This window comes from Falco punctatus (genome assembly GCF_963210335.1).
Source record: "Falco punctatus genome assembly, chromosome: 1".
In the NCBI taxonomy this organism is placed as follows: Eukaryota; Metazoa; Chordata; class Aves; order Falconiformes; family Falconidae; genus Falco; species Falco punctatus.
In genome coordinates this window covers 20,720,312-20,742,223 of record NC_137580.1, presented here as the reverse complement: position 1 = coordinate 20,742,223, position 21,912 = coordinate 20,720,312, and the positions used below count along the sequence as shown (strand labels likewise).

Sequence of the window (21,912 nt, the reverse complement as noted above, 5' to 3'; positions counted from 1 at the left end):
AAGGGCAGATCGGGTGGATTAGGCCCTGGATCAGCAATATTTCATTGTTCTATGAAGCACAGGATTGTCCTTTGCTAATGTTACACAAGGATTGGTAGTGATTTTACTAGGAATTTGTTTGTACAGCACCAAAAGAAGGGGAAAAACTTTTGTTCAGATTTTTGTGGAAGATAGTCTCAGCTATCTGTACTCTTTTTGATGCCGTATAGAGGTGAACGAGACCTTTTCTACAATGTAAAGTTGTATGTTGGATCATGTATTTGGTTACACAAAGTATGGACTTCTTTACAAGACCTACCAGCATTTGATTATCTTTCTTTTTGTTGTAAATATTTAACCATAAAGTATTTGACATAAAAAAATAACCATAAATTGGGAACTAGGGTCTCTGATATATTCTGGCCTTCATTGACAGTTTCATACGCTGGAAATTATTTATGGTGATATGTCCAATCAGTTTTCAGCCTCCACTCTGACATTCTTAAAATTACAGTGATATTCTCTTCGGGGAAAAGATAATACCTATTTTCCCCAAACTAGCAATCTTTTCAAGTTCTCTTGCTTTTTCTTCCATGGCAGGGCTGTAGTTGTTGGCAGGTAAGGAGTTGCCAGGAGGTGAACTGACATTAGAAACGTCAGAGGTCAGCCCACGTGTAGGAAAGAAAGGGGCTGTCAAGAAAACAAGTGTACCTTTTTATACAGAAACCCTCAGAGCGCGTCTTTGCTGAGAACAACGTAGTCTTACAGCTGGTCTTTTCCTGCTTTGAGAATTGAAATGAAAGAGGAAACGGGAAAAGGTTATACATTTAGGTAAATTGCTAATTATTGGTTCCCTAAAGTGGAGGGGTGGGGTTTTTTCAGTGTCAGTCCTATCTGAAAAGGAAGATTGTATCCTAGTGTTTTAGCAGTGTATGTCTTCTAATTTTGCTTAAGTCAGCCAAACTGAAGCCCACAGCTTTATAAGGTAAGAGGTGTCACCAAATAACGCTGTTAATAAAACACAGTTTCTGTGTCCAGTCACAGCAAGTATCCTGTAGCATTACAGTTAGGTGTTCAAAAACAGTTCAGTAGCTTTGAACATTTTATATCAAAGGAAGGTGGTGTTTTAAATACTCTGAAACAAAAGAATACAGCTGTAGATACCAGTTTTTGATTCCTTTTTTTTTTTTCCCTTTTGTAAAGTGCAGGGTGGAGTTCCTTTGCAAAAGATTAACTTCAGTTCCTGAACTAATTTCAGAATTATGGCCATAGTAAACCTTTTTAAAGTGGCTTACATCGAGTTTTACCTTAAATAGCAATTGCCCATTCATGGCATTAGCAGATTTATTTATAAGAAGAGTCGTGTTTCTGATTTTTTAATGGAAATTAGTCTGGCAAATTTATCTTGGGAGAGTTTTCCTATTTTAAAAATAATCTTAAAAAGAAACCATCACTGCTAGAGAGCAAGGGTTTGCAGATTTTGGTGTAAGAGCAGACTGTTTCATCAGGGAAAAATTACTTTGGAAGTGGATCATTTCACAAAACAGAGGTTTCAGTCTTCAGCCTTTCCCCAGTCCCTGCAAGACCATCCTTGCAGTCCTGTGCCGCTCATCAGCACTGTTTACATGCATCCAGATGTGCCGCTCCTGTGAGAAGCCTTCATGGCAAGCATTGCTTCCATTGGGAGTGTGAGAGTGCAGCTGGGGCAAGGGATGTACCAGGGAGGATTTATCTGACTAGCAATTTCATAGTCAGCTGTTGGAAGAGCAAAATGCAAGCAGCCTTACAACTGATGGGATATTGAGTTTTGTTGTCTTTTTCACTTGGGAGTATTTAATGCACAATTATTTGAAAGTACTCAATCAGGTTTCAGATATTTTTTGTTTCTGCCTATGATCAGACTATCTGCCCAGTGCTTGCAGAATAGCTTTGTAGAAGAGATAAGCTACTTATCCTAAAAAACTTAAAGAGTAGGAGCAACAAGATTTAAACCATACCAGTAGAGGTGAGCTGTCGTCTTGATCTCTGACTTTACTCTTCCATGGAAGCATAATTCACATTTTTCATATTGCATTTGTATTCCACTGGAAGTAAAACTGTGAGTATTGTTTTTGCTGTTTTGCTCCATTAAGTAAATTGACATAAAGATTATGTAAATATTGTATACAACCCCGGGGCAGGATTGCCTATCCTAGTTTGCACAGAGCTCATAGTACCTATTCCACCATTTTCTTCATTGATTACACTGATTTGACTTGAGAAGGAGGATGTAATTCAACAAAGAGCAAGGACAGTAAAATCTACGCAAATGTGATCCAAAGTCTTGCAGCTTTAAGAGCAAAATGCAAATTGAATTTGTGTTATCTGTGGTTACACTGCCATCTAGTGATACCAAGAGTCAATGTCGGCTTGCTTTGTTTTGTTTTCTAAAGATTAGCATCTTCATGACACATTTGTCTAATTATGGAAACGACCGCCTGGGGTTATACACCTTTGTGAATTTGGCCAACTTTGTTCATACCTGGACAAACCTGAAACTGCAGACTCTTCCTCCAGTTCAGCTGGCTCACAAGTATTTTGAACTGTTCCCTGAGCAAAAGGACCCTCTCTGGCAGGTAGGCACATTTGTTGATGAAGAGATCAGAAGAAAATCGTCTTGATGGTGTTTTTTCTGGAGTTTTTTGTTTCAGTTTCTTGTAGAGGAAAGCAGTAATATTGTTAGAGTTACTAGTTGGTTCCGTGAAGCAGCTTACTGAGGCTTCAGTGTATGTGCTTGTTATTCCCTGTCGCTTAAATTCCATAGAAAGGTTGCAAAATTAATATGTATTAAGATGTGTAATTAAAATTATCTTTAATATATTTTATTTATGATTTTACTTGCTTTTAGAGATGTGGGAAGCACAGGAAAGGTAAATGTTATGTTGTTTCTCTTCTCCTTTTGAACCTGCAGGGATGAAGCAGTTGACAGAGATATATGCATATTTTAGCGACTGGCCATTAAAGACATGAACTTTTCTCCAAATGTGTGAGGAGGAGAGGGCAGCCAAAAAGAGAAAAGAGCATTAAGACCATGGCTACCTTAATGCTAAAACTGACCAGCCAAGTAGAAATAGATTAGACAGATTAGAAAATTATTCACAAAAGGCCAAGAACTGACGAAGCAAGAAGTTTTTCAGAATTTATTACATGGATGTTATTTACTCTGCTGCTTGATTATCCTATGCTCATAATTGAGTAAATTGAAAATAGCAGGAATGTGAGGACCTGCTAGGACTGAAGCCTGCGCTGACCTTGCAGTTGACACGTCTTCAGCCCATCACCCAGTGCAATGAGCACAGTCCTTAAGGAGAAACTGCTGCACCAAGCAGTGCACGCTGGCATGTTCTTCTTGCATGTGCCTGGGGATGGTTCAACCAGTTCAGGGGAATGTCAGAGCGCTGTAGGTACATGTGTCCTCACAGTGATAATAGATATCCCAAATATCATCCTGTTGAGGTGACTTGGTGCAAATATTCTAAGGAGCAAATTTCACTAAATCAAACATAAAAATGTATTTAAGCTTGCTTACTTAAATGTTTTCTAGCATTGGATGAAGAATTGCCAAGTTAGAATCTGAGTATGAGTTTGCAGATTTGAGCTTTGGTAGACATCTGGAAATTCGTGCTGTTGTTGGTTAAAACCTTGGACTAGGGGAAAAATGTCAAGAATATCGCATAATGTTAAAAAAGGATGAACTGAAGAAATGGAAATTAGCCTGTGGCCAAATAACTTGAAAAATTAGAATTACTTAGAAAAAACATTTCTAAGTAACAGTGACAGTGACGTCACTGAATATGGTGTCTTTTGTCTATAATGCACATGAATCTGAATACAGTTAAATTTTCCTAAGTGCAAAGATTGGCGGCTCCCTTCATCTCAGTGCAGTGCTGCCAAACAACAGTGTTAAAAACTGTTTGAAAGCAGCATTTCTAAAACAAATTTAAACTGCTTCAGTTGTAAAGCAGCAAATGGAAAAACAAGATTCAATGTTATGTACTGATTTGAATTGGACCATTAGAATATGTATTTGTGAATGGAAAGCCTTAAATCATAAATAATTTACTCTTCTAGCTTAGGAGCTATGGCATGTGTGGGGTGGTAGCTGTTAGAGTAACGCAAAAGTTGGTAATTAGATAACTCATTAGCAATTTCAGGTCTTCCTAACTTGTATGCAATTGATCAATTGATTTTGAAATATTCCCACATCTTAAGTATGTGGGATCAAATTTGTCTCTGTCATAATTCCACTGAACATACTGATGTTTCATACAAGAAATCATCTTGACCCGGAGTGTGTCGAACAGCTGGGGCAATTATATATATGTCTAATGAAAACCACATTTCTATAACATACTTATCTCTTAAAAAAAAAAAACAAAACTAAACCAAAAAACTTAAGAGGTACAGTTTCTGCCCTGGTTACATTGCAATTACCTTTATAATGTGGGGTTTTGTCATAAGGGAAAAAATATTTTTCTGGTAAGAATATTTGTACATTGTTGAAAAAATGGTAATTTATATAAACAGAATTTGAGAACTTTATCAGGTGTGATTACCAATGAAATTCTTAGTTGTTCCTTTCCATTTTAGAATCCCTGTGATGACAAACGGCACAGAGATATCTGGTCTAAAGAAAAAACCTGTGATAGATTACCAAAATTCTTGGTTGTAGGACCACAGAAAACTGGTGAGATTTTACTGTATTTCAACAAGATAGGCTATGTGTAAGTTCAAATAATTATTCCGATTAATCACTTTTTACTCAGACTGCTGTGTATAGCTCTTGATCATCTAAAATCATTTTTTTTTTGTAATTTTCAGATACCATCCAAATATAGTTTAATAATGTAAGTTACAACAAAAGACAGTACACATACTGAAACTACAGGGTTCAAGTGTGTGTTGGATTTTTTTGGCTTCATTTGACAGACGTCAACAAGATAGACAAGATCTTGTCAAAGTGGAAGGAGGAAAGGACAGCCGTTTTTCACATGGTGTAGATCCTTAACTGCAAGTTCTTGTCTGTCCAGCTAGCGTCTTATTTATAGAAACTTGTTATTGTGTGACATTTATTTCAAGCCCAGAAGTTCCTAACGGACAGTTTGAATTGCAAGGTTGCAGTAGTTTATAAATTCACTTAATGGTTAATTTTCTTCTCTGTAATCAGAAAATTGCCTATGTGCTTCTTTCATCTTCGCCAGTCCTCAATAGCTACTGAGTGCAAGATTTTTAAATTATTTTTTGAGACAGTCTCATAAAAAACAGTAATTATTTTTAAAACACAGTTACTAAAAGTGTGAAAAACAGATTTCAGCACTGGCCCTCCAGTTTCTGTGTTAACTCTTCACAGTTCTTTAAATGTCTTCAATTTAAAAGCACAGAAAGCACAGATTCTTAGGTGACATAAATCAGCATTCCCTTACTGAAATGAAATGGAATAAAAATGGTTTAGTCCATCTGCAAGCATGAACCTGGGAAAAAAAAAAATGTGTGTGTATGTTTTGGACTTTTTAAATCTTGGACTTTTATCCTACTTGCAGGTACCACAGCCTTGTATTTGTTCCTGATCATGCATCCTTCCATCATTAGTAACTCCCCCAGCCCAAAAACCTTTGAGGAGGTACAGTTCTTTAATAGAAATAACTACCACAGGGGGATTGATTGGTAAGATGGGTTATTAGTATAAATATAAAAGTTTATATATTGTGAACAATACAAAAATGACGTTAGTGTTGGTAATGGTAACTGTTTATTCATAGAGTGAGATAAACGAAAATAACCTTCAGTGTCCTTCTAAAATGGTTAATAAATGCAACTGAATAACAATTTTACTACAGAATATTACAAATGCACAACTTTTGTGAGGCTGTCTTGCAAATATCCATGTATTAATATGGAAAACAGCAACAAAATATGTATTTCTCATTACAAGTGCCTTTGAAGTTGGGACAGTAATGGTTGTTAGTTGGATATATGGAGGCAAAAACTATATTCCTGCTGGAAATCTTATTTCTTAAGAGAAAAAAAAGGTAATATCAAGGAGAGGCAATTTTTCCTTTAAATAGGATTTAGAAATATCAATCAGGTAAAAGGGGGACAGGGAAAGCCTCTCAAAATGTTTTTCAAAAATCAGCTCATTAGGAGAATGTTGGTGTCTCTGCAGGGTTAGTAAGTGGTGCTAAAAAAGAGTCGGTGTCACTGCTGCCATCTTCACTACCAGGAATCAGCGGACACATCTACACCGAGAAGGTCATTCTTGATTTCTCTTGCTTTCAGAAAATGCTGCAGTATAAAACACTGCAAGATGAAAAGTGGTAATGTGCTGTAGTGGCTGGGGAGCACCAGTAGAAGATTATTGATATTTTGTCTTGTTTCATCCCCCTGCTGCCCCCAGCTTAAGGGAAAATAGTTTTATTGCCTTTGACTTTGTATTCATCCATAAAATTAACAGGGTGAAAACACTGTTATATGGTCTTAGCGCAGATACGTCAGATCCAATTTCTTTTTAAGTCACTTAGTTTTTACGGAGTTGTAATTGTTGCAGCAGATTCCTGCTACCAAGTGTGGTGAGTCAGCCAGTTATTACCGATAGAGAGGTGCTGGCTGAGTGACTGGGAATTAGAAAGCTGACTCCTTGCTGTTGAGACTTTTGAAGTCAGTGGGGATGACATGCAAGCGAGGCATAGCGGGTCCACACTGACAGAGCCAGCCGAAGTACAGTGAGCCAGTTCCTCCACAAAGTCAATGTTTTCATGCTGCTACAAGAGCACTTTGCTGCCTCTCGCGTTCCTCCTGCCGTATCCACTTCCCTCACATGCAGATACCATTTGGCTGCTGACGTGTGCCAAATTACCTTCATCCTAATACAGCACTGGTGCGTAAAGGTCCCAGTGGTCAGCCTGTACAGACCAGGCACATCTTTTTGACAGGTTCTCACTCTGCAGCACTCATTTGGCTGTTTGCACCTCTGCACTACATGCCCCACTCACCCCTGCCAGGTTCTCACAGTTAAGTCTTGGATGCTCAGAGCTACCCATTGGTGTAGTTTCTTAACTCTTACATTTGCATTCTGGCTGCCAGACAAATCTCTCAGACCTTCAATCTGATAGTGTATTTTAATGCTGGCATGTAATGAGCTTACCAAATGGTAATTAGATACAAGGTCTCTCCTCATTAGTCCGTTAATTGGCTAGGATTCTTTCAAGGCAAGAGTATTCACAAATAACAATCAGTTCAATTTCTTTTATGGTTGTGGAGATACAGCTTTTTCCCAGGGCTGACTCTGACTTTGTCTTTGTCCAAGCTCACATTTAGACCAAGGCTAACTACAGAAGCAGGAAAAGGTTCTTTCAGCCCTTGGCAACCCCAGTACTACGATCTTGAAAGAGGTATAGAGGTATATTGTAATCTCCCAGTAGAGATGACAGAACAGCAAGATGAGAACTGATCTCTCTGTTCCTGAAACGGAGAAATCTAAATAGACCAGCCAGGCATTTCTTTAGTAAGCATTGTTACAGATTTCTTAGCCAAGTTTCTCTAAAGCCTTCTCAGCTTTGCCCTTGTCGAGTTTAGTAATTGTCTCATGAACGAGGTACTGGGCAAGGGGTTTGCAGTCTGTGTTTAGCAGAAATGCTGAGACTAAACTTTGTAACCTCTTGATACCCCACCTGGTCCGATCTCTCTAGCATTTTTCCTTGACACCACATCAACTTCTACTTTTTCCAAATTCCATGTTATCTAAAGAATCAATTAACTTTTTTCCAAAATTTGGTATAGTGCCATATTTAATGTTGAATGTTTCCATGTAAGGTTGTAGTCCTAATTGCCTTGTATTTACTGAGTCTATTACCAGGCCTTCAGTGGAGCAGCATCATGATCTGGAGCAGGTTTGCCTGCAGTGCCTATTGCTTCTTTCAAAGCCAGTCATTTTCTTCGCTGTTGATGTGCTGGTAAAACATCATGAGGTCACACGGTCAGGTTAAGTCATTAGTTTCAAATAATTTTATCTGTGAGCAGAAATTGGTATAGCCTCATCCTTTTCATCAAATCAGCCCTAATATTTTTGGGAAATAGAGTCTGTTGTTCAATGAAACAGTCTTATATTCTCAGATCTTTGCATTAGCATTAGGCAGATATGAACAATAAACTAGCAGGGCAGTGACAGCTTTTCATTCTGTTCTGTTTGGTTGTCCTCTTATTTCATCTTTTTCCCATACAGTCTGCATGGGAGACTAGCAATAGCTATGCAGCTTTGTAGCAGAATTTTTGAATGCAACTTGGAGCATATTATGCAGGGACCTACCCGTCCATCAGCCTTTCACGTGACGTCATTTAGGTGTCTCTGGTACAAGGTAATCTACCAGCCACTACTTGTAAGACCTTGAATGAATCCACAGCTATTATTCCTTATCTAATGCATATTAAAATGGTCACCGGAACGCTAGCCCACTTCTCTTGCACAATTTTGACAACAGAAATCCATTCATGTGCCAAAGAAGCACAAAACAATAGAAGTCCCTCATAAGAATTAACTTCTCGGAATTGGGTGTCACAGACTTCAGTTTCTTTAAACAACTGTAGGTTCCTTCCTTTTCCCTAAGTACCTTGTAGTGGGTGCCCGTGTGCTAATCATCACCTTGTGAGACCCATATCCTAAAGAAAACTGCATGTGCACTGGTCAGTTCCATCCCACTGATGGCCTTGGCTGCAATGGTCGCAATTTCAAACAGGAGCATGTAATTTGTAGTAGAAGTAACTCATGATGAATAGAACAAAGTCTAAGCACTGGAAGAAATTTCAGTCCTTAAGCATGATCTTCAGAAGAGGTTGTTTTAAATTACATTTATTATATCAGTACAGAATTTAACTCAAAAATCAAGAAGACCAGCATTTCCCATTTATTCTTTTCTCCTGCAGTAATGAAAAGTGGTCTGAGGGCCATGGATAAAGAAGTCTGTGTGTGACACAGGAGATTGCCGAAAAGTAACTTTAACTTCATAACACATGAGGAAGGCTCACAAAGAAAACTAAAAGGAATACAACCCATATTTTCACCTAAATGTGACTTAAAGAACAATAAGTGAAAGATGCTGGCACTGCTTAGAAACCTTTTACCTCATGAAGCTGTGGAGGGGATTTTTCCAGTGCACCTTCCCTGCATAAATGAGCATTTTTCTCTTTTGAGTAAAAGCAGTTCTGATACTACCTTTTTCTTATGGTTTTGCTCTGTAATCGATGTCAGCAAAAGGCCACATTTGAAAACTCATTTTCTGCTTTTGACTTTGATGGGAGTTTGTTCTGACTGAAAAGTGAGAATTCACTAATTTTAAGAAAATATATGAATATCATAACATTTTCATCCAGTTACCAAAAAAAAAAGCTGCAATGTCTGGTTATATGTAGTGAGAAGAAGAAAGCTAGTACCAAGTGAATATGATCAAAAATATAATGTAAACTTCTGTTTGCTTTTATTTGGCAATTAGGCTATTGTTTTAATTGATTTTTCTAGAATAAAATATACTTAACAGATTTGTCAGTCTCTCTGTGACTTTGAAGTAATTCTGAGAATGATGTTGCTTTCCTAGGTACATGGATTTCTTCCCCACTCCTTCTAACGTCACCACGGACTTCCTCTTTGAGAAAAGTGCCAACTATTTCCATTCTGAGGAAGCTCCTAAGCGAGCTGCTTCCCTCATCCCCAAGGCCAAGATCATCACCATCCTCATCGACCCATCCGATCGGGCGTATTCCTGGTATCAGGTATGCACTTCGAAGAACAGGGGCAGGCACATATCAAGGTTTCCACCTTGAATCCTCTCTGTATATCCTTTCAGGGAGTATGTACAGAAAGAGTTTGGATAATACAAGCTTTTATTTGTCAGTCAGTGCACCATATATGATCACCCGTGGGCTGAGGTGTCTGTCAATGTCAACCTGAAAATCTTTCAAGGGTTAAAATACCGGAAACCACCTTTTCAAAAGTCTCCCTGTAATATAAGCATGTAAAAATGCTTGCTAACTTGATTAATTTATGTAATCAGCACGTACAAAAACTAGTTTATAGACACAGTTATCTAGTTCATGCTCAAAATAAAAGATAGATTAAAAAATGTTTGTCAGTAAGGCCAGGTCAGTATGTCTTATTTTCCCATTTTGTGGTCTGTAAAGTTCCAGCAATGTAACTTCTTTTACAGCATCAGCGATCACATGAAGATCCTGCAGCTCTAAAATTCAGCTTCTACCAGGTGATCACAGCTGGACCTCGAGCCCCATCTGAGCTCAGAGCTCTCCAAAAGAGATGCCTAGCACCTGGATGGTATGCTACCCATATTGAAAGGTGGCTAACTTACTTCCCACCTTATCAGGTGAGTAAGACTGTTACTTGACATCCTAATCTTATATGTACACTATCCTGAAAGATTATCTTTGTAAAAATCTTGCCTACTGAATAGTGATCCTCGGGAATATCCCAGATATGCTAGAGCATGTTGTAAGACATTGACTGTGATTCTTCATAGCCATGTTCTAAGTAGTTGGTTGGCATTGCTAGGGGTATCATGTCTTAGCACCTTACGGCTGGGAGCTTCTTCTGCAAAACAAATCAGAACAAAAATTGGAAGCTCAAGAAATGTCACTACTGCTCCTTAAACTCTCTTGTACACTGAACTGCCTTTAACTTACAGCTGGTTTTCATTTGCTCATAGTTTCATTACTCTGTTTCTGGCTCTTTGTCAGTAATGTTGAGAGAACCAGGCATGCAGTGCTTTGTGGTCTCTTTAATATCAGATGGTCCATCAGGGTTCCCAAAAGAAAACATGAAGGAAAACAAAGGGAAGCTGCGCAACAATATTTCTGCCTACTCTGAGTGGTAGCAAGTGTCAGCGAACAGCAAGGGATGTCAGCAGCCCTCCCTGCATGGGCTGAGAAGAGTTTTGGTGTCTTTACACTTTGGAGTGTAAAAAGTATCTTTTCCATCTGAAATGGGGATTACCACATGGAAATGCATGTGATCTAGTGGTTTTGTAACACCTTGATATTTAAACGCATCAGTGTTTTCACCCACTTCTTGGTCCTTCCATGCAATAATCTCCCACTGTGTCAGCCTCCTTAGGCTGTGATTGTAGTAGTAAATAAACCTGTACCTGAGCAAGAGTTCACACACTGTCCCACTGCTGTCCATACTGCTTGATTTTTAACACACTTCTGGCACAGTTTGGACCCAGAGCGAAAAGTATCTTCCCAATCAGTCCCAGAGCACAGCTGGAAAGATAACAAGAACCATTACCATTGGGGAGTGTGGATACAATCAATCTGGTTTTGCAGGTGAGGGAGTTTAGCAATGTGGACCCAGGTCACGCTGTGCTGCTTGGCCCTGAGACCAGAAAGCTGTCTCTAATTTGGTTTAGTGAGTAATATAGATAAAGCCTTTGTGTACATCAACGTGTTTGCCAACTCGGGCATCACCAGTTATTTAAGTCAGTTCACATTTTGCCTAACCACTCTTCTGTAACTGTCGAAGCACTGGGTTTCTTTTGCACACTTTCTTTTTTGGGAATTCCTCACATGTTGCTGCCCATACCCACGTACCAGAGTGCATCCACGTACCAGAGCCTCTGTTATGACTCTCTCATGCACTGAAACAGTTTGGTGTTCCTAATCATTTACATTGGGTATCTGTCACTGATCCTGAGTCCTCAACGTATTCTTTGTGTTAAGACCAGTTTCTCTGTCTGTCTTTGAGTCTCAAAGGGTGCGTGTTTATGGACCTGTAGGTTTCAGAACAGGTGGCTCATAAGCAACTTGAAAATCAGATCTGCCTGCAAGCTTCTGTTGGCATATAACATACAAATCATTAGCCTCCTGCTGGCCCTGTGTGCGATCTGGCCTCAAAAGATGCACCTCCTAAGCCCTGAACATCATGGGATATACAAGACCAGGCAGTATCACATGACCCGTATCTCCTTGTTAGATTTATTTCTGGAATGAATTTTTCTGGCATTGGCAGTGTGTCTGGCACTGCTCCCCACCTAACATTTAAAGATTACTTTAGTTGAGGGAGCTTGGCTGTGGCCTGAAACTTCTGTTTACCCAGGACTCACTTAGCTGAGGCAAGTTGGCTGGAGCCTGCACCTTCTGTTTTCCTGGAGCGTGCCGAGGAGGCTCTGATGCATCTAGTTGACGTTAATCTCCCCACATTCTCTTTTGGGCAAGCCTTGCAGACTTCATGCGATATACAGTACTGTAATACCATGATATTCACAGGAAATTTTCTGCCTTATGTTTTCATTAGCTTTTCTCCAAAAGTAGCCCATGAATACTGAACAATATACATTGTCCTGCAGATTTTCGCCAGGTTTTACATCCCACAGATATAGTGAAGAACCAGCCCTGGTTAGCCTTATGTTTTTTCTGTAATACTGCTAGGGATTAACTTGCATTACAAAAGCAATGATAGGCAGTAGGCCATATCCAAACTAGTTAGCAAGCTCAAGGAACAGCTGCAGCATAAAAAGTTACATAAGGCAGACCTAAAATCAGCTCAGCTTAAAATTGCAGCCTTCACTAAAGAAATGAGAGCCTTCCTTCAGCAAAAGACCTCTCACCCAGACTATCTAGGGCTATCTGGCATTTTTAATGGTGTTTAAATTTGGGGGTCTCTATGTGTTCTTAATGGTGTTTAAATTTGGGGGTCTCTACATGTGTGACTGAACTGAAGTTTTAATACCTGTTATGAAGTCAGCAGGCATACAGTAAATGGTAGAAGCAGCAACAGGATAGGTAAGGTTCCCCTTTTTGTTAGAAAAGTGGTAACAGCCCACTTGCCTTATCTTTCTAGATCCTTCACTGCTATTTCTCTGTTGTCATAACAGCTTCCAATTTAATATAATTTCAGATTTAATTAACATGCCATTTACCCTGCTCCCAGGTCATTAATAATGATGACAATTAAAACTGAACCAATTATCATTCTCTGGGGCAGTACTTTCTATATAATGAATGAGTTTGACAGAGGTGGAGGTTTCAGTTTGAAGCTTGAAATAATGAATTTTAAATTAAACTTCCTTTTATTTTATTTGTTGTAGTTGCTAATTATTGATGGCCAGCAGCTGAGAACTGACCCGTCTACCGTAATGGATGAAGTACAGAAATTTCTGGGAGTCTCTCCTCATTATAATTACTCTGAAGCCCTAACGTGAGTTACTTCAATCGTCCTTTTCACATGTTCCTACATACTTAAAATACCAGTTATTAAGTATGTAAGAGTATGTAAGCTCACTGCAAAGTAAAGCCTCTCATACTCCTTTGAGCTGTCAGTAGCATGTATTCTTCAATGCTTGCAATGAACATAAATCAGGGTTAGATTTTCTGTGAGCCATCCACCAAGCCACTCAAAGTTGTGGAGCTTGAGTGTTACACAGGTAGACCTCTGACAAGTGGACAAACAAGTATTGCTTTGTGAGAATTGTGTATGAATTTTGGATGAATCAAAAGGAATTTTATTTCCATAAGTGGAAAGTGAAATGCTGGCATATAAACAGAAAGGAAAGAGAATTAGCTTCTCTTTATTTTTGACATTAGCTGCAAGACAGGTTCAGCGGTATCAGTCAGGCACGTAACATTCACTCTGCACATCATAAATACACATGTATACAAATCTTTTGGATTTAGACATTTAGATTTGGTTGCCCTTAAAATAAGACTGATAACCTTAGGTTTATTCTTTTGAGTCTTCAGTCTAAATTTGGGAGATGCATCCTCTTTGCAGTATCTGACGGCCTTTACACTGCCAAATATTTGTTTCAGGTTCGATTCACATAAAGGTTTCTGGTGTCAGCTTCTGGAAGAAGGAAAAACAAAGTGTCTTGGAAAGAGCAAAGGTAGAAAATACCCTCCTATGGATTCTGAGGTAAGCAGTTATGCTCATTGGCATTATACAGGGATTCAGTTGCCACATATGGGACACCACACAGGCAAAATCATAAGAAGGGACATGAGACAAAGTGAAATAGACGTTGATTATCTAAGTACTTTTCCCTACAAAATACACATTTAAGAGAGCTGTGGAGTGCATAGACTTTTTCAGTTCATTATTTCAAATGTGAAGAGTTTAAGTCATTAAAAAAACCAACTTTTTGGCACCTCTTAGAAAAAATAAACTTTGTATGTCTGAAATTCACGTGGAAACCTGTCCCCTTTACCAAAGTGATTTAAGCAGCAGAGGCTCCACAGCGCATGTTTTTTTCTCAGTCAGCATCAGGTATGTGTATTTGTCTCTAGTCCCTTGTCTTTGAGAGTACTTAGACCATGACAAGGAATGCAGGCTCTCGTGTAATCCAGTTTTAAGAGAGGTTAGGTCCTGTTTCTATGAATTTTATAAGTATCTTCCCCAGACAGATGCTCAAACGAAGAAATTTCCATCAGATCAAATGCTGCAGCCTGTACCTAAGGGCAGTTTAGTCTACTATTCTAGCTGTAACTTTTATGTTTATTCCGTCCTGTATTCCCATTTCATTTAGCCTGACCGGAACACAAGTAAAAACTTCAGTGTGCACAGCGGTAGATATTAATGTGGCGAGTAAGTGGGGATTTTTTTCTCACGTTACTTAAATTCTAATTAACTTTACATCAATAGAATCATACTGATATAAAATCACTGGGTGAGAAGGCTTTTGACCAGAGATAAGACTTTGTTTGTTTACTGTTCTATTTTTCAACTCTAAATGCTTCTGAAGATAGGGTTACTAATTGATACATGCCTGCATATGAAGATATTTTAGAAGCTTTGGTTTCAATCACACTTTGGTAAATGCAAAGTAACTGCATCAGCTTCAGTGCAATTCTTAATTTACGTGACTGAGAGTAGAATCAGGTTCTATGCTTTGATTTCAGTGTTTGTTTTAGACAACCTTTGTTTCTCTTGAAATTACCTTTTCAAATTCAGCTCCTAACTGATGAGCTTAAACTTGCATGCAGTAGATAGCATAAAACAATATAAATTGCAAAAGAGAAAGTAAAGTTTTGACAGAGGTAAAACAAACTTTGAAACCTAGAATTCACAGCAACTGCAGTACAGCATTTTATTACATAAAAATATCTCCTTTTGTATCCATCAGTGCAGGGCTTTTCTGTCAAGCTACTACAGAGATCACAATGTGGAACTGTCAAAACTCCTACACAAATTGGGACAACCCCTGCCATCATGGCTGAGACAGGAGCTACAGAAAGTAAGATAGCATTGGAAACCAGCTTTCTGAAATCTCTCTTCCACACTTCAGTCATCATACCCAAAGTCTCCAGTAGCTGCCAGAAGGTCTTGTAAAATATACCTCTTCAAAAAAGAGTTAAAGATAGAAATTATTTCCATATGCTGGCATGTGGATTGTGAAAATACATGTGTTTCTTAGATCTCTGGTGGGCCAAATCTTTCTCATAAACATTTCTGGGCCTGTGGACTTGTGGACTACTGTGTACCTATGTGGAAGTTATTTGCAGCTAGTATAAGCTTCAGAGATACATGACCTGTCCAATGTCACAGTAAATATTTACATTTTTATAGATCAGTTTAAAAGTATTGTGTCTCATGTAGGTTTTGTAGCCCATTGTTAAGACCACTGACAGTTTTTCTTACTATTTGATTATTGTCTTGCATAAAATAAGAAAATTTAATGTAGCACAAGATGCCAAGTGTACTTCTGCCTTTGGAATCAGCTTGCTAATACCCAAAGTATATACTAACAAGGGTGAGAAGTACAGTTATCATATATGATTTAGCTGTGCACAGCAACAAAATACGTGGACCAAAATCTGGAAGCCACAGGCAAAAGCAGTGTAGAAAAAAACACACGCACACAAAAATCATTACCTATGATTACAGCCTGTAACAGCAAACCTTTACAATGTGGTATGGGCCTTTGTCCATAATTACTGTGTCTGATTTTGTACTGACTGAAATGGCAAAATACAGCATCTAGCTGTTACGTGAACAGAAATTTAACTGGACATGTGAACCACAGAAGTTGCAGTATAATCCTTATGAGCAGTGTTACACTTCAGCAGTTGTGAACCAGACTGAAGCAGCGTAATGAACAGGCTTTCTCACTCCTGGCTTCTGTGAGCAGCCAGATCTGGATGCTGCACTCTGGGCTTACATTGCTGTGAATCAGGAGTGACTCCACTGAAATGAATGAAGAACTTGTAAAGAGCAGAAACAGATCCATACTTAAATTGCCTTAATTTCAACCACTATGTTTTCCTTAATTTATTTGCCTTCAGTCTGTGCTTTGTGTATTCCAAGATCCCTCAACCTGATCAAAACTGTAGCATCTTTCAGTAACCTTCAGTTTACGTCAGCTGCAAAGATCTGTCAGGTGAAAATACTGGTTCTTGTTCCAGACGTTTTAAACATGTTTGGTGTTAGATATTAGGAATAAGCTTTAGGGGGGGGGAAATTAACACAGGGTGTAAACATGGTAGAAAATTATGCTGTAATCATGGAAAACACAAAGATGCAGCCTTATATTTATGTGATACATTTCAATGATACATCTCAATGCATCAGTTTAGATGTGAGTAAAAGTGTGATTACTAGTACTTGAAAGCTGGGAAAGATCAATGAAAACTTCAGCTGAGTACAGCCTTAATGCTTCTCCACTGAACTTTGGCTTGAGTGTGTCTAAAGGCATGAAGAGGTACTGAAAACCAAACAGAACTACAGTACTAAATGCAATGTTTTTTACAGTAGCTCTATAATGTTACCATAATTTGTTTTAGGGTGAATAGTTAAATGCATCAAATGGTGGAAAAACTTTATATGTCTCAGTGCCGTTTTATGACATTTATGTAATCATATAATTTAACTTTCAAGGTAATGGAATGGAAACCAGTCTGTTACTCCCTAAATAGAAAACAGATGTTGAAATCCTTACTGTACCTCTAACTGGTAATCTTTATTATTTATTGATTTTTGTCTATGTAATACGTGGTTTTGATAGGCCTGTAATGAAAAAATCTAGACAAATTTGCTGTATATAACAATATTCTTTACGCAGCACATTTTTGCTAAGGGAATATGCATGATTAATGATGAGGACCTACTAGAGTAGACTTTTTTTAAGGTGAACATCTTTATTATTTATTAGAATGAGAATTTTCACATCACTTTAAATAGTCACTGTCATATGGATTTGTCCAAAAAGCTGACTTGTCTTAAAATAATTATTTGATGAAAGAAACACTCTGGATTCTGAACATCTGTAAAAGCAAATACTCTGCATGCTGTGGACAGCTCATGCGTCCTGCAAGCATCTATATGGATTTGTTACAACTAAATTGAATAACTGTAGAAAATACCTGGGGTTTTCATCCTGGCATGATTGATTTTACCCTTGATATAACCTGATGTAACATCACTCAAACATTTTTAACAAATCCGCAGGGATTGCACGAAGCTCCTGTTATGTGCACTGCTGTGTCAGTTACTCCATATTCTTCAGGGCAGCAATTATAAAATAGCAGAAAGTAGGAAAAACCTTGGGCACTATCAAGTGCCTGAAGTTTTCATGGTGAGAGGACCCTCTGCACAGAACCCGAGTGCCTCCTACATGCAGGAGGGATGGGCTTCAGCCACACTCATGGTTTATTCTTTGTTTTCAAGAACTCCCTTTCTGTTTTCTTTCTCTGGGAAATCAAGCCCCACTCCCCCCAGAACGAGAATGAGAGAATGAGTGGGCAGTCGAGGATAGAGTGGTGATGGGGACGTAGACATCGGTCGCATTATCCCTCCAGAATTTTTATGACAGAGAAGGTGACATGTCTCAGATCTGAGGACTACTACTGTGAAGCCCTCTCTGAGGTATGGTGAGGAGACCCCGTACAATTGTTGGTGAGCTGGTAAAACAGCCCATCTGCAGTCACCAAGTAGCACTGGGAGGATCAGCCCCCGACGTGCATGGCCTTGGCTTTGGGTGGACTAGGCTTGGTTCTGCAGCTAAACACAAAGTCATGCTCTAGGAAGGAGCGCCACAGTGACTCTCGAGTCCCAATGAGGAACAGCACAGTGGAACTCTGGTGTCATCCCAGTGCCCTTCCTAAGGGAGGGAACTGGGAAGAAGATGAATGAGTTCCTTGTGATATCTTCAGTGGACTCCTGTGGTAACTTTACCTGAGTTGATACTGTGAACAAAGTAGCTTGACCTGGTACTGTGCGTTTGAAAGACCGTGATCTAGAATCTCTGTAATTGCAAGATCCTGTTGAGATGCAGCTGTTAAGCACTAGCATCTTTAGAAAAGCTGCTGCAGGATTACCTTTTTGTACACTAGGCAGGCTAGGCTGAGACACAAAAGCAATAGAGAAGTAAAGGCAAACTGCTGGTGCTCTTTGCAGTTCTGAGTGTCTGATGTTTGCTTGTTACTTGTTTATACAAAGATGGTACGGAGCCACTTTTTTTCCCTCCAGAACGATTCTATTTAAATATGTTCTTACATTTAACAGGAGACTTTAAAAAAACAGAATGACTTTTAATGTGCAGTCAACTTGGTGAAGAATGAAGAGTCTGAGCAAAGCATGCAGGCAACAGCTAGATGTGTTATTCTCCAAATCACAGGATGCACATGAGTGCAGCCGAGTAAGCAAGTCATACAACATGAGTTACCTGACAAAGCTTAACCTCTTCTATTCACAGCTTACCTACAATCAGTGTTTGATTTCCAGAAACAGACTATCAATATTAACACTTTTTTAAAACTCTGATTCATTACAATGAATTTATATTTGCTAGTCAAAGTCAGATGTTTTATTGTGGTTGGTAACACAGCCATGGTTTCTGTTCACCCAGTAGATAACTGCACAAGCAATTTCTTTAACAAATGTTGATTATGTGAGCTTCACCTTTATTTTCTTAAATACAATTTCCAAATTTGCTTTCTGCAGACATCTGTGCCATTGAAAATAGATGTGATTATGAGCAGAAAGTGACCATTAGAGGGGGCATAAATACAGAGCCTGATATGAAATCACTTAATTATTTGAGCAAAAATTCCTGATAATACTGTGATATTTTCCCAGTTCTACTTGTGCAGAAAGAATTAGTTTCAATGATTTACAGTTGATCTTGTACAGAGTATACTTTTTCATTGCTTAAATATGTGAAACTTCCTCAGGAAGAAATTAAATAGATATTTCAATGTTTATAGATGTAATACTCTTGTCATTCACATTGAATGAAAATTGCTGGAAACATTTTTCTCAAAGTTTTTTAAAGTAAAAAATAGATATTATTCTGATAGTGGCATGGTATCTGAAGTGCAACAATAAACTCTGATAAGAAAATGTAGTACTGTGTGGAAGTGATTCTTATGTTCACAAAAGTTGTCCTTTTCCAGGTTTGCTAGCAGCTGTTGCAGCTTGACACTGAGCTACAACACAATCCAGGAGCACAGAAGCAGCATGAAATGTTTTCAGAAATGAAAAGTATTACTTATTCTCTCCATGAGCGAATGTTACTGCTTTATGCAGCTGCTCGTTTTACTGCTTTTGCTTCCTGCTTCCTTTTTATTTCTTGTGCCACAAATTGCTAATGTGCTATAGAGACATTTCCAGAGCTTGCTATTTTTAAGATAACAAGCAGAATTCATTCAAATTATTTGCCTCAGAGATTCAGTAGTTGTGCCAATGCATCAGTCTACAGAGACCTGAGAAAACCCTTCTTAAGAGAAACCTCTAAAGATGGTATGAACGTCCAAAGGAAAATTCACTGTTATCAACAAATCCAGAACGGAATAGAAAAGTGTACTGTGTGGCTGGGCAAAAGCTGCTTAATGTCATCATAGAGGTGTAGAAAATAGGAAACCTGTGTTAACAAAATACTCCATTACAGAGAAATGACGCCACCTATAATTTAGAACTCTAAGCTTCATTTATAATATCCATCTCTGTAATCTCTAAGAAGAACAGAAGTGGGACATCAAAGTAATAACAGAAAGATACTAAGCAAAGGGAAGAGATCCTTTCTACAAATAACACCTGCCTGACCTCTGTCTCCAATTTATCTGCTTTTATTTAATGTTTCATTTCAGTTCTTCCAGTCCCAAAAGTCTTAGAGCTCAAAGGCAAAAGACACTTTTTTTTCTCTGAGGACCAGATGGATGAAGAAAGCACAACAGTCAGCATTAAAGGACAAATCACAGGAACAGGGAAGTAATTAAGAGTTGAAACCATGGGCTAGAGAAACCTGAATGGAAGAAGAATTTAGACAAATTAAGGGTGATAGATTTGAAAAGCATAGAGTGAGCTTGAGTCTTCACCACTCTTTTCTGTCAGGTTACTTCTTTCCTTCTTTTTTAATACAGTATTTTCTTTCTTCACTTGCCTTTTTCGTTCTGATCCTCTCTTGAGAAATTCAGATGGGGAATAAGGCTCATGGACTCCTAATTGCTCAGATGCCTGTCTGCCTAGGAGAGCCATCAGTCTAGTAGCACAAGGTCACTTATCAGATCTCTTCCAAAAGGTATGACATGGAAGTGGCCTAGTTCAACCATGATGGTTCAAAATTGAATTCAAGGCTTGGTTCAGAGTTACTACTTTAAATCCTATAATGTGTTAATCAGGAGATCAGACAGATGGGCTCTTTTGCCCAAAAAGAAATCTTACTATTGTGTCCTCAATTATCAAGGCTTCCTGTCATATTAAGAATCCCAGTAAAGCCCCTTTCATCAGCTAAATGCTGAACCGATTCACTCCGGTACAATAAAAAAAAAAAAAAAAAAAAGCATTTTTTGTGTCCCTTTTTATATACACACAGTACATACGTTTTAGCTATAGAACTCTGGAAGGAAAGCATGATGAGCTAAAGGCAGGAGCCAGCTCTTGTATGGCACATATGACAGCGTGGAAGTAAAATTCCTGAAAACAAACGGTGCAAGGTCAGAACAGCTGAGGTTTAGCTGACAGCACAGGTAGGACTGTAATTTGTCTCTGCTCTTTTGTACAATCCTAGCAGCAGTTTCATTATTCTCCAACACTGCCTGATAGCCGTGTATCTGAAGCAGTAGTACTACATTATCATCATCATCTGAAAATGATTAAAAACGTCTGATGTGACAGATGCACCTTAAATAATTTCCTATCTTTTCCATGGGTTAAAAGGTAAGAAATGTGGTGTCGTGGTTTAACCCCAGCCAGCAACCAAGCCCCACGCAGCCGCTTGCTCATTCCCCCTCACCCAGAAGGATGGGGAGGAGAATCGGAAAGGAATGTAAAACTCAGGCATTGAGATAAGAACAATTTAATAGGGAAAGCAAAAGCCGTGCATGCAAGCAAAACAAGGAATTCATTCCCCACTTCCCACGGGCAGGCAGGTGTTCGGCCATCCCCAAGACAGCAGGGCTCCATCACATGTGACTGTTACTCAGGAAGACAAATGCCACAATGCCAGATGTCCCCTCCTTCCTTCTTCTTCCCCCAGTTTATATACTCAGCGTGACATCATATGGTATGGAATACTTCTTTGGCTAGCTTGGGTCACCTGTCCTGGCTGTGTCCCCTCCCAATGTCCTGTGTCCTTCCAGCCCTCTTGCTGGCAGGGCCTGAGAAACTGAAAAGACCTTGATTTAGTATAAATATCACCCAGCAACAACTAAAAACCTCAGCACATTATCAACATTTTTCTCACATCACAGCCGAAACACAGCACTGTACTAGCTACTAAGAAGAAAATTAACTCCATCCCAGCTGAAACCAGGACATGTGGATACTAAAATATGATCCCAAAGGCAGCTTCCTGCACTACGCTGGCCATCGCTTCCAGCTTCTTGAAAACCTCCCTCACAATTCAGATGCAAAGTCACCCTGCTATGTCTGACTGAGCCAGGTTCTCAGTCCCCTGGCTGTGTCAGGTC

The 21,912-nt window shown here is 38.9% G+C and overlaps 1 protein-coding gene across 4 annotated transcripts in view; it reads left to right on the top strand.

Annotated features, from left to right (window-relative positions):
• LOC308058177 (bifunctional heparan sulfate N-deacetylase/N-sulfotransferase 3) overlaps positions 1-20,821 on the top strand; it is a 73,307-nt gene extending 52,486 nt beyond the window's left edge. For 3 of the 4 annotated variants that reach the window (XM_080373557.1, XM_080373559.1, XM_080373558.1), the window contains 7 exons: positions 2,412-2,594; positions 4,609-4,705; positions 5,559-5,682; positions 9,603-9,777; positions 10,212-10,382; positions 13,101-13,210; positions 13,822-15,259. In XM_080373557.1, the coding sequence (XP_080229683.1) occupies positions 2,412-2,594; positions 4,609-4,705; positions 5,559-5,682; positions 9,603-9,777; positions 10,212-10,382; positions 13,101-13,210; positions 13,822-14,071 (1,110 nt within the window). In that variant the 3' untranslated portion in view covers positions 14,072-15,259. Of the gene's footprint in view, positions 1-2,411; positions 2,595-4,608; positions 4,706-5,558; positions 5,683-9,602; positions 9,778-10,211; positions 10,383-13,100; positions 13,211-13,821 lie in introns of all 4 variants that reach the window. The other variant, XM_080373560.1, reaches the window with a different exon arrangement.
• The last annotated feature ends 1,091 nt before the right edge of the window (positions 20,822-21,912 follow it).